We start from the raw sequence: 22,856 nt of genomic DNA, 5'->3' as shown, positions 1-22,856 counted from the left end.
TCTCCAGCTGAGAAGCTCTGAGGCCCTGCACTGGATCCTCTGAACAGTGCCAGCATGCCAGCCTGTCTACAGGCTTTACTGTCTTAGTTCTCAATACTTTTCAAAAAATGCTACAATTTCTGTAGATATCAAGCTTTGTGATTTATTAGATGGATTGTTTTTTAAATTTTAGTTTTGGGAAGTGGGGTGTGAATTTTAAGGTATGTTATTGACTTGGAACAAAAATAAACTCGTGACATTCCTTGATCTTCAGTTGGAAAGGCTACATTATTCTAGGAACTTCATAATTTGTTCCTAAGTTATCTGTAAAAGTCTCAATTGTTGATCTGCTTGATCATTGGGATTTTCATAGAAATAATGACCTCATTATTTTTAACCTGCTTTATCTCTCAAAATAATTTTCATGTTGACTTTCTTTTTTACTTTGGGCAAGTCTATGATGGCACCAAGTGACTGCTTGGATGATTCAATTTTTCTTACTTCAGTCTGCTTCTAAAAAGAGTAGTAGCTCTTGCAAAATAACATAGGCAGCCAGTGTGGATTCTTCTATAATTCATAGAACGGCATAAAATGCAAGAAAATTATCTCAGAGTTACTGCTTTTCAGAGAAAATATTAATCAACTACCTGCAGAAACAAAGCTCCAGCACAAATCCTTCAGTGTAACTTATTTTTTTCTTTCTTTTTCTTTTTTTCCTATTTCAGACTAAAATTATAGACCTCAAGTTTATTTAAACATGAAAAAATGGGAAAATTAAAGCTATAATCCCCATTATCTTAATAGAAACTTATGCAATATTTATAGCCATAAATTACTATAAGCATTGCCTGTTAATTATACAGTTGTAAAACTAGGCTCAGTTGTCATCTAGGAACTGGACATTGACTTTATCTTGAATGTAAAAATGAAATAAAAATAGATCATTATTAGCCCTATCTTTTTGTTAAAACTTAGCTATTTTTGTGTTGGAACAGTTCTTGATTAATTTTGTATATGATACTTCTTTTACTCTCCATGCACTCTGGACAGTAAAGTAAGTATGTAGGCTGGATACACAGAGTCCTCTAAAAGCAGACAGAACACAAATTTTCACTAGCACACCATCTTCTGATATTTTCCAGCAATTATTTCTGCATCTCCCGATTGCATCTCTGGCAGTGAGTCCTCAATATATTTTTATTCTTCACTGGCTGCAGATTGCTCAGGCTTCACACAAAAGATTCAATCTGAAGGTACTTTTAGATGAAGTTCTTTCGACTGTGAGTAGTATAGAGTGACTGACTCATTTCAGATGTAGTCCCATAGAAAAAACATGGCACATCTACTGCACTGGAAGTGGAATCTAAAAAAGAAAACCTGGGAACTGAGGTTAAATTGGGAGCTTTTAAAAAGAAAAAATGTGTGATTAAATACTGGCCAAGAAATCTTTGGGTTATGCTTTAATTCTAAAATGAATATTTTTAATCTAGTTTCGCATCACTGATTTTAAATTATTTTTAAATTTTTTTTTGGTGGCAGTGTGTTGCCATGGTTAGAACAGAGGCAGTACACAGCAATGCCTCTGCAATGGCTGAGATGAGGCGATTTCTTCCTCTGAGCTGAGCAGCTTCCCGAGCAAACCATTTTAAAGCAACAAAACTAGGTATAACAAATGTGTTATTTATACAGGTATTGCTACATTTTATCAGGCTGCCCCAAGGGACCTTGGCTCTACTATTCTCTCATTCCCTGACTCCCAGAGTTGTCATGTAACATAATGGTATTTAACAAATTTCATTTGGAACCTGATTCCACTGAAGGTCACTAAGATTTCAAACCCTGTAACCTATGCTCAGTAATTGACCTGCACTTATTACTACTCTCCTTTAGCATTGCAGTATAAATAGAAGGACTTCTGAGAATTTTCTAAGGAAGGAAAAACCTCACAAATTATTTGTTGAACTGGGAAATGCAGTATCAGTGTATGCAGGTTTTGTGCCAGTGAAGGGAGCTTTGCTGTTGTCCTCTCTAATTTTGCTACCAAGTAATTTAGAAAGCTAATTTAACATCAGATGATGTCTTGCATTTATTTCAAGGATACCTTTTGAACAGATAGATTTTAATGGAGAACATTACATGATTTTTTAAGTCAATATGGAAGTCCAGATTCTTTTAATTAATCATAAGCCCTGAGCAGAGACACCCAAATTAATAGCACAGTTGTCTAGCTTTCCTCTAAAGCCAAGGGAGAGAAATGGGGGAAACTAACACAACTTACTACTGATCTACATCCAATGTCAAGGTCTTCTCTTTCCACTGGTTGTATACAGAACTTAGCATGATTTCCATTTTAGGCTACTGATTTAGATGAGAGAATCCAAGTTTGCTGAATATCTCATGGGATTTCAGGAGAATGTTGAGAGAATGTCTAGTAAACAAACAATTCAATCAGTCTTCATTTAACCTCAGTTCTTAGATCTAAATGTTTTCTCAAACTCAATTTTATAACTTTAAATTTCTAACTTTAATATGCATTTTAAACTTTTCCAAATAAGGCTAATACCTCAACAGTAATCACTGCTTTCTCTATTTGGGAATCAGAGCACTTCAGCAAAAAGTATTAATTGCCAGCTTGAATCAATCTTTTTCTGATGTCTCGTTCTAGTACATGTAGTTAATTTAGGGCTATCAATACACCTAAGGTATTTCATTTATTATTCCTCCTGCATGTAATAACCTCTTTTTCGGCCAGAGAGATGTTTGTGTAGGAAATCTCTAAAGAAAACAAGATTACAACAGGTATTCCAAATACAGAGGAATTACTCGAGATCTTTCTCTGGTGATGACTAGGGAACTTTTCTTATGTAAAGTATGCTCGAATTAGGAAAATTTGCAGCAGTGTAAGCCAAGGATGATAGGGCTAAAAATCTTTGAATCTATAACTTCATCCACTCAAAGAACCCTGAATAAGGGTCTGAATATAATTCCTTTTGTGGGTATTTGTCCATATGCTTCAGTAGACATTGGAACATACCAGTGAGGTTAAATGCAATGTCTATTGAATCAAATGCAATTATATCTCTTAAATCTAATCAGCTCTGTGTCAGTCTTGTAAATTTTACAGTAGTCTGCACTATATTCTAATAGCTGTCTGAGTGTAATACCTGTGAGGCAATTCGCTGCTCACTGTTTGCATCTTGTCTTCATAAATGGACAGGAGATTCAGAAATTTTGGAGGGAGCAAGCATTCCTTCTTGTTTTCATAAGGCTTTGTTCTGTTAGATAAACAAGTTCTCTAAACAAGTTCTTTAAGTCAGTGGCACTTTTTAATGGTGAAAATAATTTTTTTTAGTAGCATTCACACTTCTGTAATAGAAAACAAAATATTAGCAGGTTTATAATAGCACTTCAGTAAGTACCATGAAAAACAGTGCCTGTGTAATAGTGACATTCATAACTCCATGTATTTCTTGCATGCTTTCATGTTTTTCACATAAGTCATTACAAGCTATGGCATTGTTACATATTATGACTGTTGGAAATTATAATCCTCATCAAAAGCAAAATGTAGTGCAATTGACTAAATTGACTAGACTGTCATCTACTTATAGCAGAATAATAAGAATAATTTTAAGCCTTGTTGCTCACACTTTTCTATAAATTAATATTTGAAACCTGTAAGATTCAAGAGGTGAAGTTTGACATACATGTTTTACAATCTTCTATAAATCTGTTGTTGCTTTCTTTCCTTTTTTTGAATCTCTCATTTTGCAGAGGAAATTAAATAAATCTTAGGGTCAGACTCAGGTGTCCTTAAACATGAGCAATAGCCCTGGTTTACAGGAATAGTCCTCTAAATTATGGCAACAAGCTTTCAAGTAAGTTACTAATCAGTTTGAGGACAGGTTCCAGGCTCCAGTCAATGTTCAAAGTATACCTGCAAATAAGACATTAAGAAATTCACAGTTGACTGTGGCTTTTTATATGCAACATGTATCATTATTTAAAAAGAAAATAAATACAAATGTACATACACACACATATATATATACATAATTAGTCCTGGACAGCTTTGTTTTCTGTAGGAAACACCAATGAACTGAGAACTAATCTCTTAAAAAGCCTTAAACATTAGTATCATAATCAAGAAATTACAAAAAAAAAATCTAGGTTTTACTTCTACCGCTGACCCTGGTTTTTTGAATAAAGATACTCTTATTTTTAATTTGACTTTTAATTTATTTTATTATCATCTAATTGGCTTCCTGTAAAATAGCAAAGAAATACTGTTAGCAAAAATGATTTCTATGTTTTTGTTGGCCAGCACATTTTCAAACACTCTGCGCTTCAAGTGGCTTATTTATGAAAAATAAAGGACACTTCATATTTAAGAATATCTTTTTAAAGACAATTTTTTTACTGCACTTTGAAGGCTTAGAAGTTTTCAGAATCTTTACAGTATCCTTGCCAAACTCTTAAAGTAGCAAAAGAAAACAAAAGCTCACACCCAAGCTTTCCCTATGGGTGCAATGTCATGAGCAAAATGTTGACTCCTGAGTGATAGAATGTGACACACTCCAAATCCAGAAAGGATTTTACACGAAAATGCCATGGCTCATCATGTTAGTGTCTTTGTCAAACAGAAAAATTGCATTTTCATGAGCAGTTGGTTACCTTTTCTGTTCAATTTATGTCTCTCATACATTATTACATTGGCATTTGATAGCAGAAAAATTGGAGGACGCAGACTAAACAATTAATGATTTTCTAGTGTTTAGCAAGATAATATCAATGACCTAGGTGCCATGAAGTTGGAGGGAAAAGGAAGGAAAAAGTAACTGTGAAATTTTAACTTCATGTTTTTTCAAGAGAATAATAAAATCTTTACTATTTAGTGATCAACAGGGCACATGTATCAAGGATAAATTAATGTGACAGGCTGTCATCTGAGCACATTTCTGACATGGCTTTAGGATCGAATCACAAGTTATTTAAAAGCTATCATTTTTAATTACTTACAAATAGTTCTAATGATCATCTTTCAGAATTTCGCTATTTTACACACTTTTCAAAAACCTCATTAAATAAGAATTAATTTTGACATATTTCTAAGTAAGAAATCTAAAATTATAATCATCAAATAAGCTCAACATTGTTTCTGTAGGAGCAATAAATTTTGTTAAAGTAAGATGCAATCTGAATTAATAAAGGTTCCGGCATCTTTTTCTTAGTAGCTTCATGTCTGTGGGTCTCAAGAAAAGGAGTATTTTTCAGGTGTTTTTTTCATTATGTAAATGAGTACTAAAAAATGGTAAGTAGAGACTCAACTTTTTGATTATTACACCTTTGAGCAAGTTGTTTATTTGAAAGAGAATGTCTCAATTTCTGTGTATGTATATTTTGAAGAACAGCCTGTCTAGCATTTTCATTAGCTTGAGGGCTTGGTTTAGCATTTTCATAAAAGAATTTAAGGGATTAAATAGTGTTAATAGCAGTGCCATGATACATGCTAGCAAAAACTTTAAATAAACATAGAGTTGTAGAGAATGGGTTTTACTTATGTAAAATGTCTTATAACTGCAGCATTTGAAAGCCAAAAAGGTATGGAAATTTTTTTAACAGTTAAACCTAAAAACTGAGGCCAGCTGAAATATTACCTCTGTGAATATACTGCTTTTATTATTTTCTGTTTCTGCTATGTTTTCTGAATAGCAGCTATAGCATACAAAAAATTTATTGTACAAATTTCATATTTATTTTACCTTCCTTTAGAGGAGAATCTCAAGTTCTCTTTAAAAAGATTAACTCTTTATGGTTTAAAAGGTGACCATAACAATTTGCTTTCATTGCAATCAGACAGGTGAGATGGCTTCCCTGATTCTAGATGAGGTTTAAAAAACAAGAGAGATAGGCTATGCCTCATTAATCTCAATTAAGGCCTAATCTAAGGTGATGTTCTGTGGTCAGAGAATTAAGTATTTGTCCAGATGCCATGGGATTCAGCATTTCTGTAGAAGAATTTACCTTTTGTCTGAACTTGGAAATTAATTTGTCTTGGAAATTGTTTCTTTATTCCTTGTCATCCACATTCTGCTTGCGATTATGCCTTGCTGTCCAGCACTCCTCATAAAACGGTGTTTGGGGTTTCTGGTGGATTCCCTTGCCATTGTATAATGGCGCGAGGCAGCAGAGGGTCGGGGAGCTGGAGCTGGCTCCTGCTCTGCGCAGCAGTGGATGGAGCTTGCTGGTTCCTCGTGCCTGGGGAATGCTGCCAGCCAGCAACAGGAGGCCTTGCAGATAAATAATTGAGTCAGGCTGGCACACACATGGGAAAGATAACAAGCCTGCCAGAATGACACCGTAGGAGAGGTCACTCAGGAGTTGTGGCCGGACTTAAGAGGGAGGAAAATATCAGGATTCTATCCAGATACGATCTGTACATAAAGATTCCCTTGCATAAATGTGTACTAAAGGGCTTTGAACTATCTGGGAATTAATTTCAGCTGAGTTCTTGCAGAGACTATGAAGAAAAATGATATAAGGTAGTATTTTGAGATTGAAGAGAAAGCTGCCTTGCTGCAGAACACGGCCGGTGCTGCACTGGACTCTGCTGTTACCATGGATGCTCAAGGTTAATCTTGTTCAGTCTAAGTTTGAAGCTCTTGATTTCTCATTTAATGTGTTAGTATTAACTGGGAATGTTTCCCAGTTGCAGCTAATACTGATTTTATATAATTTCTGATGTTTAGGAAGGAAGTATTCTAATTTCAGGATGTAGGTTGTTCAAGCATCTCTAAACTCCTACTAAAAGGCTCTAGATGCTATTTACATATTCGTTTTTATTTTTTTTTTAATCCAGCTCTTAAGAATCTGCCCCTACATTTATCCATATTTAATATGAACTACACTTTGCCTTATTATTAGCTACTAATTGTCATCTTCTTACTTTCTGCATTTAGAGAATCATGACTTTGACCAATGTATTTCACGCATGCTTAGAATCACATCCTCCAGTCTACAAGCACACAGTGTGGCTGACTCCAGTTTAAAACTGATTCTCTCTTCAAATGTGCTCATGGTGCATACCACCAGGCTCCTGAGGTCAAGGCAGCTTCTGATTCACTTCTGCCTTTGTGTGACTCCAGTCAGCATGGAAATTTAGGTTGCTGTGAGAAAGTTGGAGTAAATCAAACAAGGGAGCCTCTTTTTTTGGTTTTTTGTAGGTTTGGTGGTTTTCCTGTTCAAGAAAAACATGCATTAGATTAATTGAACAAGAAAATATACAAAATGTTTTGGAAATGGGAATCTAGGGTCCTTACCAAGCTCAGAGTGGGTTGCTTAAGCTATGCAGACACGGGAGAACAAAGATGCTGAGGGGAGGTTGCCAGAATCCATTGCAAAGCAATTGTAATAGTCATCTTCCCATTGCCTTTGCCCAGAGCTGAGGGAAATTTTGTACTCTAGCAAGCGAGAAGATGAACTATTAATAATGATCTCATTAAAATATGGAGCATTTTTAAATCTGCTTTGAATGCTAAGATCCTGAAGCAGAAAAAACAGCTCAGTAAACATACAGGAATATATTTTCTCTGCAGCAGACTGATGAAAATGTATCAGATTGTGCTGGTTGCAATTTCATTGCTGCTGTCTCCTCAGCTAATTTGAGAGACTTGGATCTTCAGGCATTATAGCAATGGTGATGGCTACACAGTCTGTTGCTGACAAAAATGTGATTTTTGTCCCCCAAAACACTGGGATACAAAATAAGCATTGGATTTATAGCATGTTTTTTATGTGATTTTGTTATAAAGGTAAGCACTTAAAAGGAATTTTAATCTCATTGATTTTCTTACTGGAAGTGAAAGTGCTCCATGTAAAAAAATTAGTATTACTGGTGTTAAGTTTTAACATGTATATCTTTGAAATCCTAAATGTGCTAATCCTTTTCCTGTGCTGATGACCTGGCAGTTCTGTGTGGTTATATCTTGCTAAAATAGCTTAATAGTTACCTATAATCAGAAAAATTGAGTCATTTAAAGAGTTAATAAATCTAGATCATCAAGTCCCTGGAAATTTATTCATTTTATTTTATTTTACTTAATTTTAATAATGTGCTCAAGTGTATTATTTGAATATTTAAAGTTCAGCACATGCTTTGCTGAACTATGGCTTGATTATGACTATGAGAGAATTTTTTATTACATATGCAGAGAACTGAATTCATTAGTCTTCAGTATACTTTCTTGCTTATCATGTAGAGCTTAGGAAAAGTTTTAGTTTCTCCTTGAGATAAATGTAAATCTTGATAGTAAAGCTGTGCATCAAACCTTCTCTGCTGGGTTTGTGCGGCCAGGTGTTGCTGTGACTGGGGGGCAGAGACAGGGCTGTGGCTTCTGTGGGAAGCTGTGTGTGCTAGAAGCTTTCCCTGTGTCCAACAGAGCCAGTGCCTCTCCAACATGGACCTGTCTCACATTGGAGAAGTTCATGGAGGATTGTCTTCCATGGGAGGGACTGCACACTGGAGTAAGGGTGTGAGCAGTTTTCCCCTTGAGCAGGAAGGAACAGCAGAGACCATGCGTGATAAACTGACCATGGCCCCATTCCCAGTCCTGTGTGTGCTGCTGGGGTGGGAGAGGGAGAATTTGGGAGTGAAGTTGAACCAGGGAAAAAAGGAGGATTGGGGGAAAGGCGTTTTTAAGTTTTGCTTTGATTTCTCAATTCCCTGCCCTGATTTGATTGGAAATAAATTAAATTAATTTCCTCAAGTCAAGTCTGTTTTGGTCATGGTGGTAACTGGTGAGTGTGATCTCCTTGTCCTTATTCTCAGCCAGAGTCTCTTGTTACCTTAGGCCAATTAACTGAACCTCAAATATAATGATCAAGAAACTCATATGTGGGCTTCTCCCATTCTTCTCTGTTTTCCTGATGTCCCCATAACTAAAGGGAGCTGACTGCTGGTCCCCTGCCCCTCCTCTTGTTGAGTCTGCTGGGGCTGCTGGCGCACAAGCCATGCCTGGGACCTGATCCGTCATGCCGCTGCTCTATACAACTGGCTTCTCCATAAGGACTGTTGTTCCCTCACTGAGGGACTTTTCTGTGGAGAACTGAGCAGCCATCTCACATCTAAGATGTGCAGTCCTTGTAGACTCAGGACTGTGAGAAACAGTATTTGATAACTGTTATATCTTGATAAGGATGTGTATCTTATATTTCTGCTATATTTTTGTGAAACTTTTTTTCTGTGCAAAACCTCTTATGCCATTATCCTAAGCTAATCAGAAGTGAAATAAAAAAAAAAAATTGAAGAGGATTACTTAGGTAGGCTAGAGAAAATATATTCATAAGTACATAGTGTCAATTATTTAATCATAAATTCCATTATGAAGTGAAAGGATAGCTATATGATTGAAATGATACAAAGAAGCCTAAGAAGCCTTATATTTTGACAAATGTCACAGTATTATAGAAACACAAAATGCTAAATATTAGTAAGATTGGATTAGAAAAATATTAATGTTTTCGACATTTTTTTTTCCAAGAAAAGACTAGGTTTAGTAAATTTAATCTTCTTCTCTACAGTTTTAGCAAAAATACAGAATAAATCAGATAAAGAAAAGAGAGAGAGTATTCAGTATTCTTGAATTCATAGCTATTATTATAGCTTTAAGGAAGAGAAAAATATTTATATATATTTGAAGTATTTCTGTGGGGTTTTTTCCCCCCAGAAATCAACCTGGGGAGCTTACGGATACAGAACTCTCTTGATGAAATTTACCAATTTAGATGAGCTCTAGCTGTCCTCACACAAAGAGGTCTATTAAAAAGTCTTTTATATTTTTAATAACATATCATGCAGCTATTTAATGACATTTTGATATCCTAACTGCTCGTTGAATATTTACTCCCTGTTGCTTTTCATGGCTCGAATTACCAAGAGCATGTTTTCTATAAGTCAAACTCTTTCTGTCGCCATTTTGAAAGAAAATATGGGCAAGTCTCACAGTAGGACATTTTGAAATATTTAGTTAAGTGGAATAGTCTATTGAACAGTTGTTTTTTTAAGGTAAGAGAAAATTAAAAGTATTTTATGAAGTGTATTGCAACAAATTAATTTGTATCAGACTGAATCTAAAAGATGTAATAAAAACCACAGGAACTCTGAGCCAGTTGACAGATGTGTTTGCTGTACATACAAGGTATTGTTGCTGAAAATCTCTGACAAATTTAGCTTTAGAAAAGGCTTGCTTTGCCCAGCAACAGTTGTAATATCATAAGGTCTTGTACAATTTTGTTTTAATTAAGAGGTAATTTTTCACTGATTCCCTTAAATTAACTTTCCTGTCTACTGCTGGCCTTTCTTTTTTTTCTTTCTTCCCTCACCATTTGATAATTACTGTAGCACATCTGCCAAGGAAAATTAAAATTACGAACTTTCCCAAATACTCACAATGCTGTCCCATCACAGTGATGGGTCTGTTCAGGCTGGAGCTATTCCTACAGACAGAAAAGGCATCAGTGCGTTGAGATGTTCTCCATGGCATTCTTTAATTTTGGTACTTCTCTAAGTCCAGAAATTACCCTGATTTTTGACCCATGAGATCAGGTACTTTTCTGAGCTTTTAGAAAATATATGAAGAATAGAAATTAGCTGCAACTACCATGTGGGGGGTTTTCACATCACTTGTCTTGAAGAAGAATTTGAGTGTATCTAGAGATTAAAGCCTACTGCTTTCTTCTACAGTAGGACCCCTTCCCTTCTTTTCAGTTCTCCTGAATGAGTCTGAAATGTCATCTCTGCCAGCTTGCAGGCATATGATCCCTGGCACAGCTGTGCATTTCCACAGATATTTGATGGAATTTCACCTGTCATCTTAGCTTGTTTGCTCAGCATGGAATAGTAACCTCTCATCATCAGGGCCTGATTGATCTGTGAGCGTGCAGTTGCAGCAGAGCAGGATCCCACCAGGGCTCTCACCTGTGTTGCACAGAGCATCATGGTGAATCTCCGTGGCCAGGGCAGTGCCAGGATGCAGAATTTGGTTCTCCTGGAAGCACAAAGGACTGCAGAGAAGGGGCCTTAGAGCAGAGGACATGGTCCTCTGCTGGAGGGCCAGCCTGTGGGGATGAGTTGTGTCTGTGGAGGAGCAGCACAGTGAGAGTTGAGCTCCTGGGTAGTGTGTGAGCTCTTGGGACCACTCGGTCCCTGCCGTGCTTGAATGCCTTGCACTGAGCCACCGTGTTTGCCAAAGCTTCAGCCTGAAACCGAATTAATGGCATGCTCTGACACCAAACTGGAAATCGACTCAATTTGTAATGTACAGCAGTTGTAAGTTGTAATGTATCAGTGTTGTTAGCTAAAAAATATCACTAAGCCTGACATTGTTCTGACTGGTGGCACTGATACAATACATTCCTGAGCAGGAATTCACATTGAAGTCTTTTATGTATTACTAAATAATTAATATGCAGAGATTTTGGAATTAGCTAATACTTTCTAGGTGAAGATAATAAATGTGTTTTAGTAATTCTTTTCTTCCTGCCACTTGATTTATCAATTCTTAAAATATTGAATTGCAAATGTATTATGGCTTTTTTATGTGTGTCTCTTTCATGAGAGCTGCTAGTACATGTTGTTTTTCTGTTGAGTTACATGACTTAGTGACAATCCTATTTAGTCAGGAACTTTGTGCATCATCCAGAGAAATACTAAAAGGTTTTAACTATTAAATGATTTTTATGTATATACAGCATGCAAAGCACATCATACTGTGCACTAAGCAAATTCCTTTACCAGTTTTATTACTAGAAATCTGAAATAAATAATGGATTGGTTTATAAATCCTTTTGTAGACCTATTTATCATAATGGCTCTGTAAATCATAAACAAGAAAGAGTATTTGCTAAGACTGCTATGCTTATTGAAGAAAAAAGAAAAGTAGTGCTGTGTTATATGCTAACCTCTATTTAAAAAAATATGTCTTTAGAGAACAGAAAACACAGAAAAATTTGTGAAAGGATGAAGTTATTTAGTTATAGTGGCCTTTTTAATAATATATCCATGACAATTCCAATAAAAGGCATTGAAATGGAATTCAGTTTATGGAATTCTTGTACTAAGCCTGTTATTGTGTTTAATGTGGGAAATGGCATTGACAGTTGATTTCTTCAAGAGATGGATAAGTGATGCACTGCTTTATACTGAATTCCTTTAAATCTGCACTACTTTGAATTTCAATTATGGTTCAATATTAACTAGTTTTTTTTCTACACATTTCACTGTAAAGAAGTCTCATATGTGAAATACATTCTGTTTTCAGTGACCTTTTCTTTCCTTTTCCTCTTTTGTAACTTTAGATTTATATAAGCATGTAGATATGGTAGAAAAATGAGAGTGCAATCCAGTTATTTTGATATTTAGTACCTTTTTTCAATTCAATCAATAGCCTGAGTTATCATTACAATGCCGTGCTCACCTCTTCTTTTGTGAATAGCTTAAATTGCAAAACTGTGCTGCATGGGTGCAATCACAATTGTTATAGTAATGTCACACGGCTATTCCATGCTAAAATTTTATTTATTCTGAGAATTTTATTAATTCTGGGAAGGGAATCAACCATAACATTTGAAATACATCTCTCTCTTGTACATGATTATTTGTGTTTTTTTCTGCGCATATATGTGATAGGTGTATCATTTTTAAGTGTAGATTTTCACTATTTAAGATTTTCTTAAAATAAAATAGTTGTCATTTTTATTTTTTCATATTTTAAAAATATATTTTCTATCTAAATGAGCACTTATAAATTTGATAACTATTACAGACCTTGACTGATTATATACTAGCTCTGTGAAAGAAAACACATATGGGATGTTTTATCTATATCTGGAGCTGCTGTTTCAGCTATCAAACTAATGGAACTGTAATGGAACACTTAGTAGCAAAATTAATGGGCTGCATTCTTTTCTTTGTCACTAGATCTGTGTGGCTCCATTAGGTCTGATTTCTCCAGTCACTAGAAGAAAGAACAATGAATATGCTGGCACTATGCTATGTATTAGAAAGGAATCTATCACTCTTTGTATTCATGAGCTAATTGGCACCTTGTTACCTCAAACTTTGGTGAGCTAATAGAAGATAAAGAAGTTTTCTGGTATTGGTTTATTTACGAAATAATTTATTGATTCTAATATGTGTGTTGTTCTTGGATTCATAGGAGAATCAAGGAGGTGAACGATATTTATTTCTTCTGTCACTGTTCATTATCGCAGATATTTCTACTAGAGAAAGTGGTTTCTCTGGGATTTAACTGTAATCCACAAGATTTTATTTTTATTGCGCTCTTTTCCTACTACTGCACTTGATAGTGCTTGTTTCAAGGTTCAGCCATGTACAAAAGATGAAAAGTAGTAGCAATCATGTTTTCTTTCTATTAAAGTATGGATTTTTTTTGAAAGATTAATTTACTGGGGCAATTCTCTGCGAGACCATTTTACAGCTACCATCTAATATCAAAGCCCAGTGCCACAACCTTTCTTAAAGACATGCAATCTAATTTGACACAGATAGCTGTTCCAAACTTCATATTTTTCTTAGGGTTATAGCTGAAATGTTGGGTAGTTGCATAGGTGTTTCTATCTTAAGGATTTCTTTGGATTTTGAGGGCTGAAATATTTTTGAACTTCTCACCTTTTTCATTAGCCTGGTCCCTTTACACAGTTTTCAACACTGATGCAAATTTGCCAGTCTTTAAAGATACCAGTATCATCAAGCTGATTGGCTGGTGGAATATGAGTAGTGGGGCAATGAACTAGTAGATCTGGAAAAATTTATTGAAACTCTATGCCTGCTCTAATGGGGCCATTTCTAAATCACCCAGGGTTTTGCCATATTAGTGGAATTTTCGCCTTATGTGTATTGACACATTTCAGAGCCTTTCTCTGAACTGGCAAGTATCCAGCCAGCAAAATACAGTCTGAATAGACCTCTGCTGCTCCAGAATTACTCCTAACCACCCGCAATGAGTTTGTGTCATGAAACAGAAAATTTGAGAAGAAAATTTTGTATATGATGCTCCATATTGCCATGGGAAAGCCTATTATAAAGCTTCTTAGCTAACCTGCATGTGAAAGGAAAAAATATGAGGCTATATTGCATCAGAGAATAGAAAACACAATTTGAAACACTGTTATTGTTTCTACTGCTTTATCTTTGTTTGATTTGAGAAAATGTTAGGTTTTTTGTGTTTGAATGTTTATAATTGGACATGACATTTGAGAGGCCTGTGCAATATTGCTAGAGTATAAAAGACTAAAGCAAAAGTGACTACAAAACCAGAACCTGGCCTTTTAAATTGTAGTTTTGTCACTTTTGATGAAATATCTCAAATACATAGGTAGTGTGGCACTTGTAGTTTAGTTCTATTTCTAGTTTGTTGGGTAGCTATTACTGTTCTCTTTCAGTGGTATTTTAGGGGATTTGCACAATTTAGACATTTATTAATGAGACCGGAAGATAGGAGTGTTGACTGTTTGCTAGGCTGAAATAGGATGAAACAAGACCATCTTTCTTCTTCAGAAATGTATTCATCCCCGAGTTCTTTTCCAAGTACACCCTCAGAGAGGATTTTTGCACGGACTCAATGTTAAATGCTGTGCTTTATTATTTTCTTCATATTGACTTTGCTTATTCTGTGACTGATCTATATATTCCAAGATTTCTAATTTTGCTCTTTGTAATGTAATTATTGCATCACCTGTTACAAAATGTGTTTTGTGTATGTTTAATGTTTTTATTGAAATAACTAAAATTTCAGTCACAATTCCCCGAGGTCAAGATACATTGTGGGGAAATCATGAAACAGTCCATCTAATTTTTTAATTTTGATTATTTTGGAGGTTTTTTTAATGAAAGAAATAATTAAATGTGGTTATAAACATTTCATCAAAATCACCATTTTGGTGTCAGAAAAGCATGAAAAGAAATACCAAGTGAAGAAAAGAAAGATAGCTTTTCTTTAATGTGCAACACTTAATGAGAATTTATGTAGCCTTAGAAAACAAAATTAAAATTAACATAATGTTACAGTCAAAACTTTGTTGGGAGCAAACCAGGAAAATTCCAAGATAGGAGAAGCCACTGAGTCACAGCTGCAATAAAATCACACTTTACAGCATTTAACTCTATTTAATGGAGTTCGTTCAGAGAATGATTGTACCCTTTACACTACAAATTATCAAATTAATACACAAGTCTCGTCAAAACAGTTTAAAAATCTCACAGAACCACTTTCAAGTGTCTATCTCAGCGGTTATGCTGCCCCTTTGGGTCCCAAGGTTGGCAGTATCCATCCTCCTAAAAAGACATGAAAACGGTGCTTTCATGAGTTGCTGGCACCCTGAATTCTTCACTAGGAAAATTGTGATGTCAATGATTTCCTCTTCCTCAATTTCCACTAATTTAGCACTTTTAAAAACTTTTTTCCCTTATACTTTATTGCTTTTCAATTTGTGTCTCTATTTATTATCTATTTTATTTTGTGCTAGTACAGTTCTTGTTATTCTCCACTGTTTTTTCTCTTTGTGCACCTTAAAAACTTTCTGACAGTCATTTGTTTGTTTTAATTACCATTGCTAGGTTTTATCAGTCTGTTTAATTATCCTATGCCTATGGTCCTGTATAGCTCATTATTATTTGCAAGTCACAAATATCTCATCCTATACAGAATATTTACTTTTTAATGTATATCCAAAAACTCTGATTTTACCACAAAGCTATGCAAATATAAGCAAATATAAGTGCAAATATAAGCAAATATACAGTTTTGCTTATACCTATGCAGGTATAAGCAAAACTGTAACAAATTAGTCAATAGTCACCTGATGATTAGAAAATTTGTTACATCTAAATAAGCTGAACCAAAACTCCCGGCAGGAGAGGTAAGTTCAGACAAATCCTGAGAAATTGATCTTGAGGCCTTGCAGAGCCAATACAAGGTCTACAGCTTGTTACTGGTAGTGGTAATATGAATTGCAGGGCTATGATACAGCTGTAGTCACATCCTTGCATTTTTGTTCTGTCTCTTTGTCTTATTACATGTCTAGAATTGTTCAAAGTGCGTGTGAATGTGACACGTGGGGATATGGCTTAGTGGTGAATCGTGACTTAATGGTTGGAGTAAATGGTCTTAGAGGTCTTTGTCAGTCTAAGTGATCTTTAGTTCTATGATTATATGGTTATTACTTCCAAATAGAAAACTGACAAATTAGTAAGCCTAGTTTTTTCAAAAGTTTTAAAGGTTTGGATTTTTTGATTCTGCAGTGCTCTTTCTCAGGGTATATTTAGTGGTGTTCTTCATTGTTTTCAGAGTTGTTACAGGATTTGAAATCTTGGCTGTTTAAGGTGCAAAAAAAAAAAAAGAAGGCTTAAATAAAAAAGAAGCAAGGGAGAATCTGTGGGGAATGTTCGTAAACCAAAGTGAACTCATGACTAGGAGCTACAGTACTTGAATTTAGCTGTTTGGGTAGATTTTACATTCTCTGGGGAAGTTGAGATTACCCTTGTTAGGGTGTGGTGGTTTCACACCAGCCAGCAGCCCAGCTCCATACAACTGCTTGTCCACTCTCCCACCAGCAGAATCTGGGAGAGACTTGGAAGGGTAAAAGACAGAAAAATTATGGATTGAGGTAAAGACAGTTTAATAGTAGAAGCAAAAGCCACGCACACAAGTTAAGCCAAACAAGGAATTAATTCACTGCTTCCCTCTGCCATCTCAGGGAGAGCAGGGCCCCATCACATGCAATGGTGACTTGGAAACTGAAACATCATCATTGCAAACCTTCCCTTCTTCCTACTTTTCCCAACTTTACACACTGAGCATGATGTCATATGGTCTGGAATATACCTTTGGTCAGTAGGGGGGACCTGTCCTGGCTGCACATCCTTCCAACATCTCAGGCATCCCCAGTCTCCTTGCCAGTAGCAGTGGCAGTGCAAAAAAAAAACAGAAAAGGCCTTGAGTCTCTGTAAACACTGCTCAGCAGTAACAAAAACATTTCTATTTTATCAATGCTGTGTTCAGCACAAGTCCAAAACACAGTCTAGTACCAGCCAAGGTGAAGAGAATTAACTCTACCCCAGCCAAAACCAGCACATGGGATCACACCATTATCTGGACTTTCCTTTTCTCAAGATCCAAATGAATACCTGTCATTTCCATAGAAATTTTGATGTGCTCCAGTGTATGCTGCATATATACAGACTCACTACAGTCTGAATACTACTTTTCCCACTTTCATGATGTATTTTAGAACCAGAGGATGTGATATTATTGTAAGACTTCATACTAATAAAGGTGGTTTATCCAAGCCTATTAGGACAAAATGAGCAAGATTATTGTAAGTACCACAGCAGATAGCACTATCAGGCTTAGGCTTATCTTTTCCTTATGCAGTGCCAAAACTAATCAGTTTCCATACAACTAACATACTCACAACAACCAGACACTGAGGAAATATGCTTTTAGCACAGTAACAGTGTCAAAACAGTATTATTAATTCAAAACTTACCTTGCAGATAAAATTGCTGTGTTAATGAAGTGACTTCTTAGTTGTTCAACTTAATATTCAAAGATTTAAAAATAGTTTAAACAGCTCAGCTGACGTGCAGTAATATTGATTCAATTCAATCTAATGGCTGTTTTTGCCACAGCAAGAACAACAAATAGGTCATAATGTTGACATTGCCCCCAACAATTTAATTGCTGGCATCTCTGTGATGGAAAGGGAACACATTCCTCAAAGAATTTATGTCTGTTAAGTACTGATTTTTTTTCATAGTTAAGACAATGTTTCAAGGGAATAAACTTATTTTCTTATGTAAAGGGAGAAAATAATGTCTATAAGTGAGGTGATTAATTAATAGATTATCTCAGTATTTCACTGTTACAACAGAAAGTGTAGCCTTTTAGTTCACTCTTCTGAGTTCATTCATATCTAACCTTGATGAGGGTAAATCCATTTGCAAGGGCATGTTATTCTCTGCGAACAATTTTGTTCTTCCTCAGTGAAATTCATGGCTGCTGTGGTAAGTACAGAATAATAATAGGCAATGGAAAAAAGTTATTATGGTTGTTTGCAGAAGTCAAACATCAAGGTGCTTTTAAAGTGAACCTTTAAGTTATTATAAAAGAATAAGTCCTATAGAATCAGTGTACTGTTATTTAGTAAAGGCTTCCATCACCCAACAATATCTGTTTTTCCTTTTTAACTCTAGTCATGTTGTAAATCATGTTTATAGGAAGAAGACTTCTTTATTAGTTTCAAGGCAGATGATGGTCAGTAGAAATAATCCTCTGGGTAAAATTATTCCCAACCTCATCTTAAAACATGTTTTGATTCATTTATTATATTCTCAGTCTGTTTGCAGACCTCCTGCTGACATCAGTAACAAGCAATGAACTGAGAAAAACACAGAGCTTTGAAAATGAGATGTTATTTGTGTTTGGAAAGTGTATTCTAACATTTTTTTCTCTGTACTAATGCTGTCACATTTTATATGCAGCTGTGGGATTTGCTGTGGTTTTATATTTTGGCACCAGCCTGTAATGTGTGTGCTATCATGCTGTATGCTCAGGGAAAAAACCCAACATGGTAATATTACATTTGCAGCCCACTTTATGGGCTAATTAGGATACAGGATGTTGTGAATTCCATAAATATCAACCAAACTGCACAAAAGTGTGTCAAGACATTAAAAAATGTTGCTCAATTCTATTTAAAAAGAGTTGTCACTTAGCAGCCCATCCTTTGCTTAAATGTAAGGAAAAGAACTGCTACGGATCTGGGGAAAAAGTGGTCTCTGCAAAGGATCAAGCAAGTGAAATATAATACTAGACTTCAATTCAGTGATCCACTTCAAATTCTTTTAGATATCAGGGGTTATTAAGTAACCAAATTATATTCAAGTAATTCAGCACCTGCTTCATCAAGCTACAGAATATGGAATTAGATATATACCACTTCAGCTTCACTGATTTGATTATGTAGTAGAGAGAGACTGGTGAATATATATTAATCCTATGAAATTAAATCAAGAAAATTAGCTGAAGATATTCCTAGGGGCCTATTTGGTGTCTGTTTGCATGAAATGCTGAATTACCTGCTTACTAAAATCACTTTTTTCTTTTTTTTTTTTTTTTAAGAGAAATGGAATGGAACTGAGTTTACATAGGAATTTAAGCAGCAAAGTAAAAGTTCAAACCAGAAATCCATTTAATTCCTGGCTCTTAAAACAGCCAATACCAGATCATTGAAATAGAAGAATAAAGCATGTATACATTTTTTCTCTCGGTGGTTCCTAAGATGGAGTATAGAGACTTTGTTTATGTTGAATTACCTGTGCTGGACTTTGCTTCCATCGTTATTTTTTAAACCAGTTTTCTGTTTTTTTTCTGGTCACTTCTGTATCCTGCATAATGTATGCAAGTATGATGTAATGCTGTACATTCTGAAAAGCATTTCCTTTTTATTGGCTTAAAAAACTCTTTAGGATAATATCATAGATGTTCCCTTGTTCTTATGAAAAATAATGACATGAGTCAAATAAAGCCTATGCAATTTTTAATCCATGCCATTGCTAATTCTGTAGCCATTATAACACTGTTGTCTGTTTAGGAGTCTGAATTATTCAATCTTTTCACAGACACAGACATTCCAGTATTTCTAACCATGATTTTGTCCTGTTTAAAACTTCTGTTGGTGCTGGATGCTTACTACATGCTATTTTCTCTACAAGTCTAAACAAATAATTTAAAATGCAGAAGTTTATGCTGCAGGCTTTTCAAATTAACTGAGATTAACTCCATAAAAAATGACTTAATTTCAGTGTTAAGTATGGACTGTCTTATCTCAGTCTGAAATTGTGACTGTTCTATTCTTACTTAGTCTAGCTATTTTCATACCATATATGAAAAGGATCTTGTTTATAATTTACTTAAGATTTTCTAAGCAACTGTGTTTTCTATACTATGTTATCTCTGATTCATTTATAAGCAATATCAGAATTGAATTTTATTTTAATTTATTGAAGTAAAATATGAGTGAAGTAAAATTACTGAAGTAAACATTAATAAATAATAAGATGCTAAAACATGTTTGCAAAACATATTAATCAGGTTTAAGTAGTTCTAGCACTTCAAAAGTTTTTGATCTGTAGAGAAATACATAGAGATTTCTACAATTCACAGTAATTTTCATTTTTGGTTGAAGACAAAATGGAGTTTTGAAGGAGAGTGATAAATAGTAAACACAACATGTTTAGAAAACCCACTATTCTGGTGTGGTTAGTACACAGGGATCAAATCCAAGACACAGATTCTGTTGAAATTATTTAAAATAGATACTTAAAATTTTTTCTCAGGACCTAGAATAAAGAATAACCAAAAAGCTTTATGTGGATTATAGAATGCCTCACCTATTTTGAGGAGCTTTTTTTTCTTGAAAATGAAAAGAAAACATTCCTAGTTCTGTATTACAGACAGTGCATTTCAGCAAGCTGTTTTGAGTTCCAAAAAATGTTTTATCAAAAAAGAAAAAGAAATTGTTACTAAAGACATTTTCTTCTCCCCTCATTACATGCATGAGAGACTACTCACTCTTCTGCTTTGTATCCTCCCGCTGCTCTAACAATCATCACATGCTTTGTATTTTTCACACACTGATTTATTTGCATTACCTAACAGCACCTCTGGTTTATATTTTGGTTGCAGGTTTCTCTTGGACTTCTCCATGGCCGAGCCACTCATATTCTCTGGCCCCCCCAGCGCTGGCAGAAGCTGCAGCCGATGCTTCCTCCGGAGCGCAAACCGCTCCACAGGGAGCAGGAGTGACCCAAGCATTCAGGCAGGAGAGCACTGACATGAAATTCAACCAGAAAGAGTTCCAGTGGTCTTACCATCGCCTGTAAGAGCTTTGCCATGTGCTCTGACATCAGTGTCAACAAATACATGTGACATCTAAATGTTACAATGCCACCAGAAATTCTTTGTGTTTCTTTTGTTTGCTTGTTCTATTGTTTGGTGGGTTTTAAAAATTTCCAACATGAGGGCATTGTATATTAATCCAGTTTGAAATAATTGGTTGTAAAAACTGAACGTTCATTTTTTTTTCCTGGAAGCAGTAACGTGCTTGGCTTATGTCTGTACCTGTGCTTCTCTGGACAAGAAACTATTAAAACTTTCGATAAACTATTTTGATCTTTTATATCCACCTTGTTTCTTTTGTAACTGCATGGAAATTATTAATATTTATTGCATGTGAAAAAAGAAAAAAACATCCAAAACATATATACTTTGGATTGTCCTATCATTACTAGTAATGAGGAATCAGTACTTCTGTCAGTGAAAAGTTTTTAATGCAGCTTATTTCTACTTTTAAACTGAGTGCATATTACTTATTTCTATTTTCTTCTTGAGGATAAAAATAGTTTGTTTATATAAATATTCCCTGTTTATCTTTCTGAATTAGGTATTCAGTCAAATTGTGCAAATGATATTACATTATCTGAAGGCAGTGTTTAATTATTTTTTGTAGTAGATTAAATCTTTGTTAGTACTGATTGCCACATTTCTTTGAAATGATGTAATTAGATAATAAATATGTGGTTAATATTCTAGTATATAGTTAATATTTTAAATATACTCTGTGAATAGGCACTAAAGCTGCACACATTGAAAAGAACTTGGAAAATTACACATTTTCAATGACAAATCAATATGACCCAGCCTTTGTTCATATTTATTGAATTTTACTTCACATAGGCTAGTACTAGAAAAATTTAACAAACCACACCAAAGATCTTTAAACGTTTTCAGCTAAAAACATGCAGAACTTCAGGCAAGATTAATGTCAGTCTACAGTTCTTCGAACATGCACATCTGCCTTGTGAGTTAGATGATAGCTTCAATCACTGTAAAAATTATCTATTACTATCTAACTTCTTAAATGCTCCAGCCCTTGTAGACTCTCTGAATAATTTATGTGTCAGGATCTTTCTTTGTTCCAAAAAGGTGTTCTGCAGGTCTCTGAATTCTCTTAGTTAAACTAATGCAGTTTGTTTGGATGTTATTGCAGTAAATTCAGAATTATTCAGGGACCGAAGGAGAATCCAGGGAAATACATGCCTCTGAGCCTGCCCTCGTGCTGGGGAATATTATGGAACAGATTACCTGGAATGTGATCACATGGCCAACCAGGGGGTCAGGCTGAGCCAGCATGGATTTAGGAACAGCAGGTCCTGTTTGAACAACCTGATCTCATTTTATGACAAGGTGACCCTCCTGGTGGATGAAAAAATTGTGACAGAAAAATTGTGGATATTTACATGAACTTCAGTAGAATCTTTGACACTCTCTCCCACAGCATTCTCATGGGCAAGCTGGCAGCCCACAGCTCAGACAAATGCTCTCTTCTCTGGGTTAAAAATTGTGTTCTTTTGTCTATATTTTTCCATACTTGATCTTCCCTGAACCATTCCCATTTCACTGACTTTGATCTCCTAAACACCTCAGAAGTGTTGTGCAGTACTGAAGTGCTCTGCCCTGCACTCCACAGCAAAACCTGTACCCATGGGCAAGTCTGCCAGGCGACCCAGCCAGCCTCCCCTCTGTTCCCTGGGGTTGGATGTACCCAGTGGGGTGGGCCCAGGGGCCTCAGTGCTCCTTCATTGCTGTGAGGTGGGGCTTTCACAGTTTGATGACTCCTGAAACAGACACAAAGGAGTTCAATCGTGGTCTAATTTGGGTTCCCACAGCTTCCATTGTTTTCTTGGGCTCCTTTGTCTTTGTGAAGACCTTCTCATTATCTTGTAACCTATACAGGCT

At 35.4% G+C, this 22,856-nt stretch overlaps 1 protein-coding gene across 2 annotated transcripts in view; it reads left to right on the top strand.

The window, feature by feature from the left end:
- The window catches only part of IMMP2L (inner mitochondrial membrane peptidase subunit 2), a 406,903-nt gene extending 385,679 nt beyond the window's left edge, over nt 1–21,224 (top strand). For both annotated transcript variants that reach the window (XM_058022289.1, XM_058022291.1), the window contains exon 6: nt 20,745–21,224. In XM_058022289.1, coding sequence (XP_057878272.1) covers nt 20,745–20,864 — 120 coding nt within the window. In that variant the 3' untranslated portion in view covers nt 20,865–21,224. The remainder of the gene's footprint in view (nt 1–20,744) is intronic.
- The last annotated feature ends 1,632 nt before the right edge of the window (nt 21,225–22,856 follow it).

The sequence above is a fragment of the Melospiza georgiana genome, chromosome 4 (genome assembly GCF_028018845.1).
Source record: "Melospiza georgiana isolate bMelGeo1 chromosome 4, bMelGeo1.pri, whole genome shotgun sequence".
NCBI classification, from domain to species: Eukaryota; Metazoa; Chordata; class Aves; order Passeriformes; family Passerellidae; genus Melospiza; species Melospiza georgiana.
Note: the sequence above shows the minus strand (reverse complement) of the source record. Positions and strands in the feature narration are given on the sequence as shown.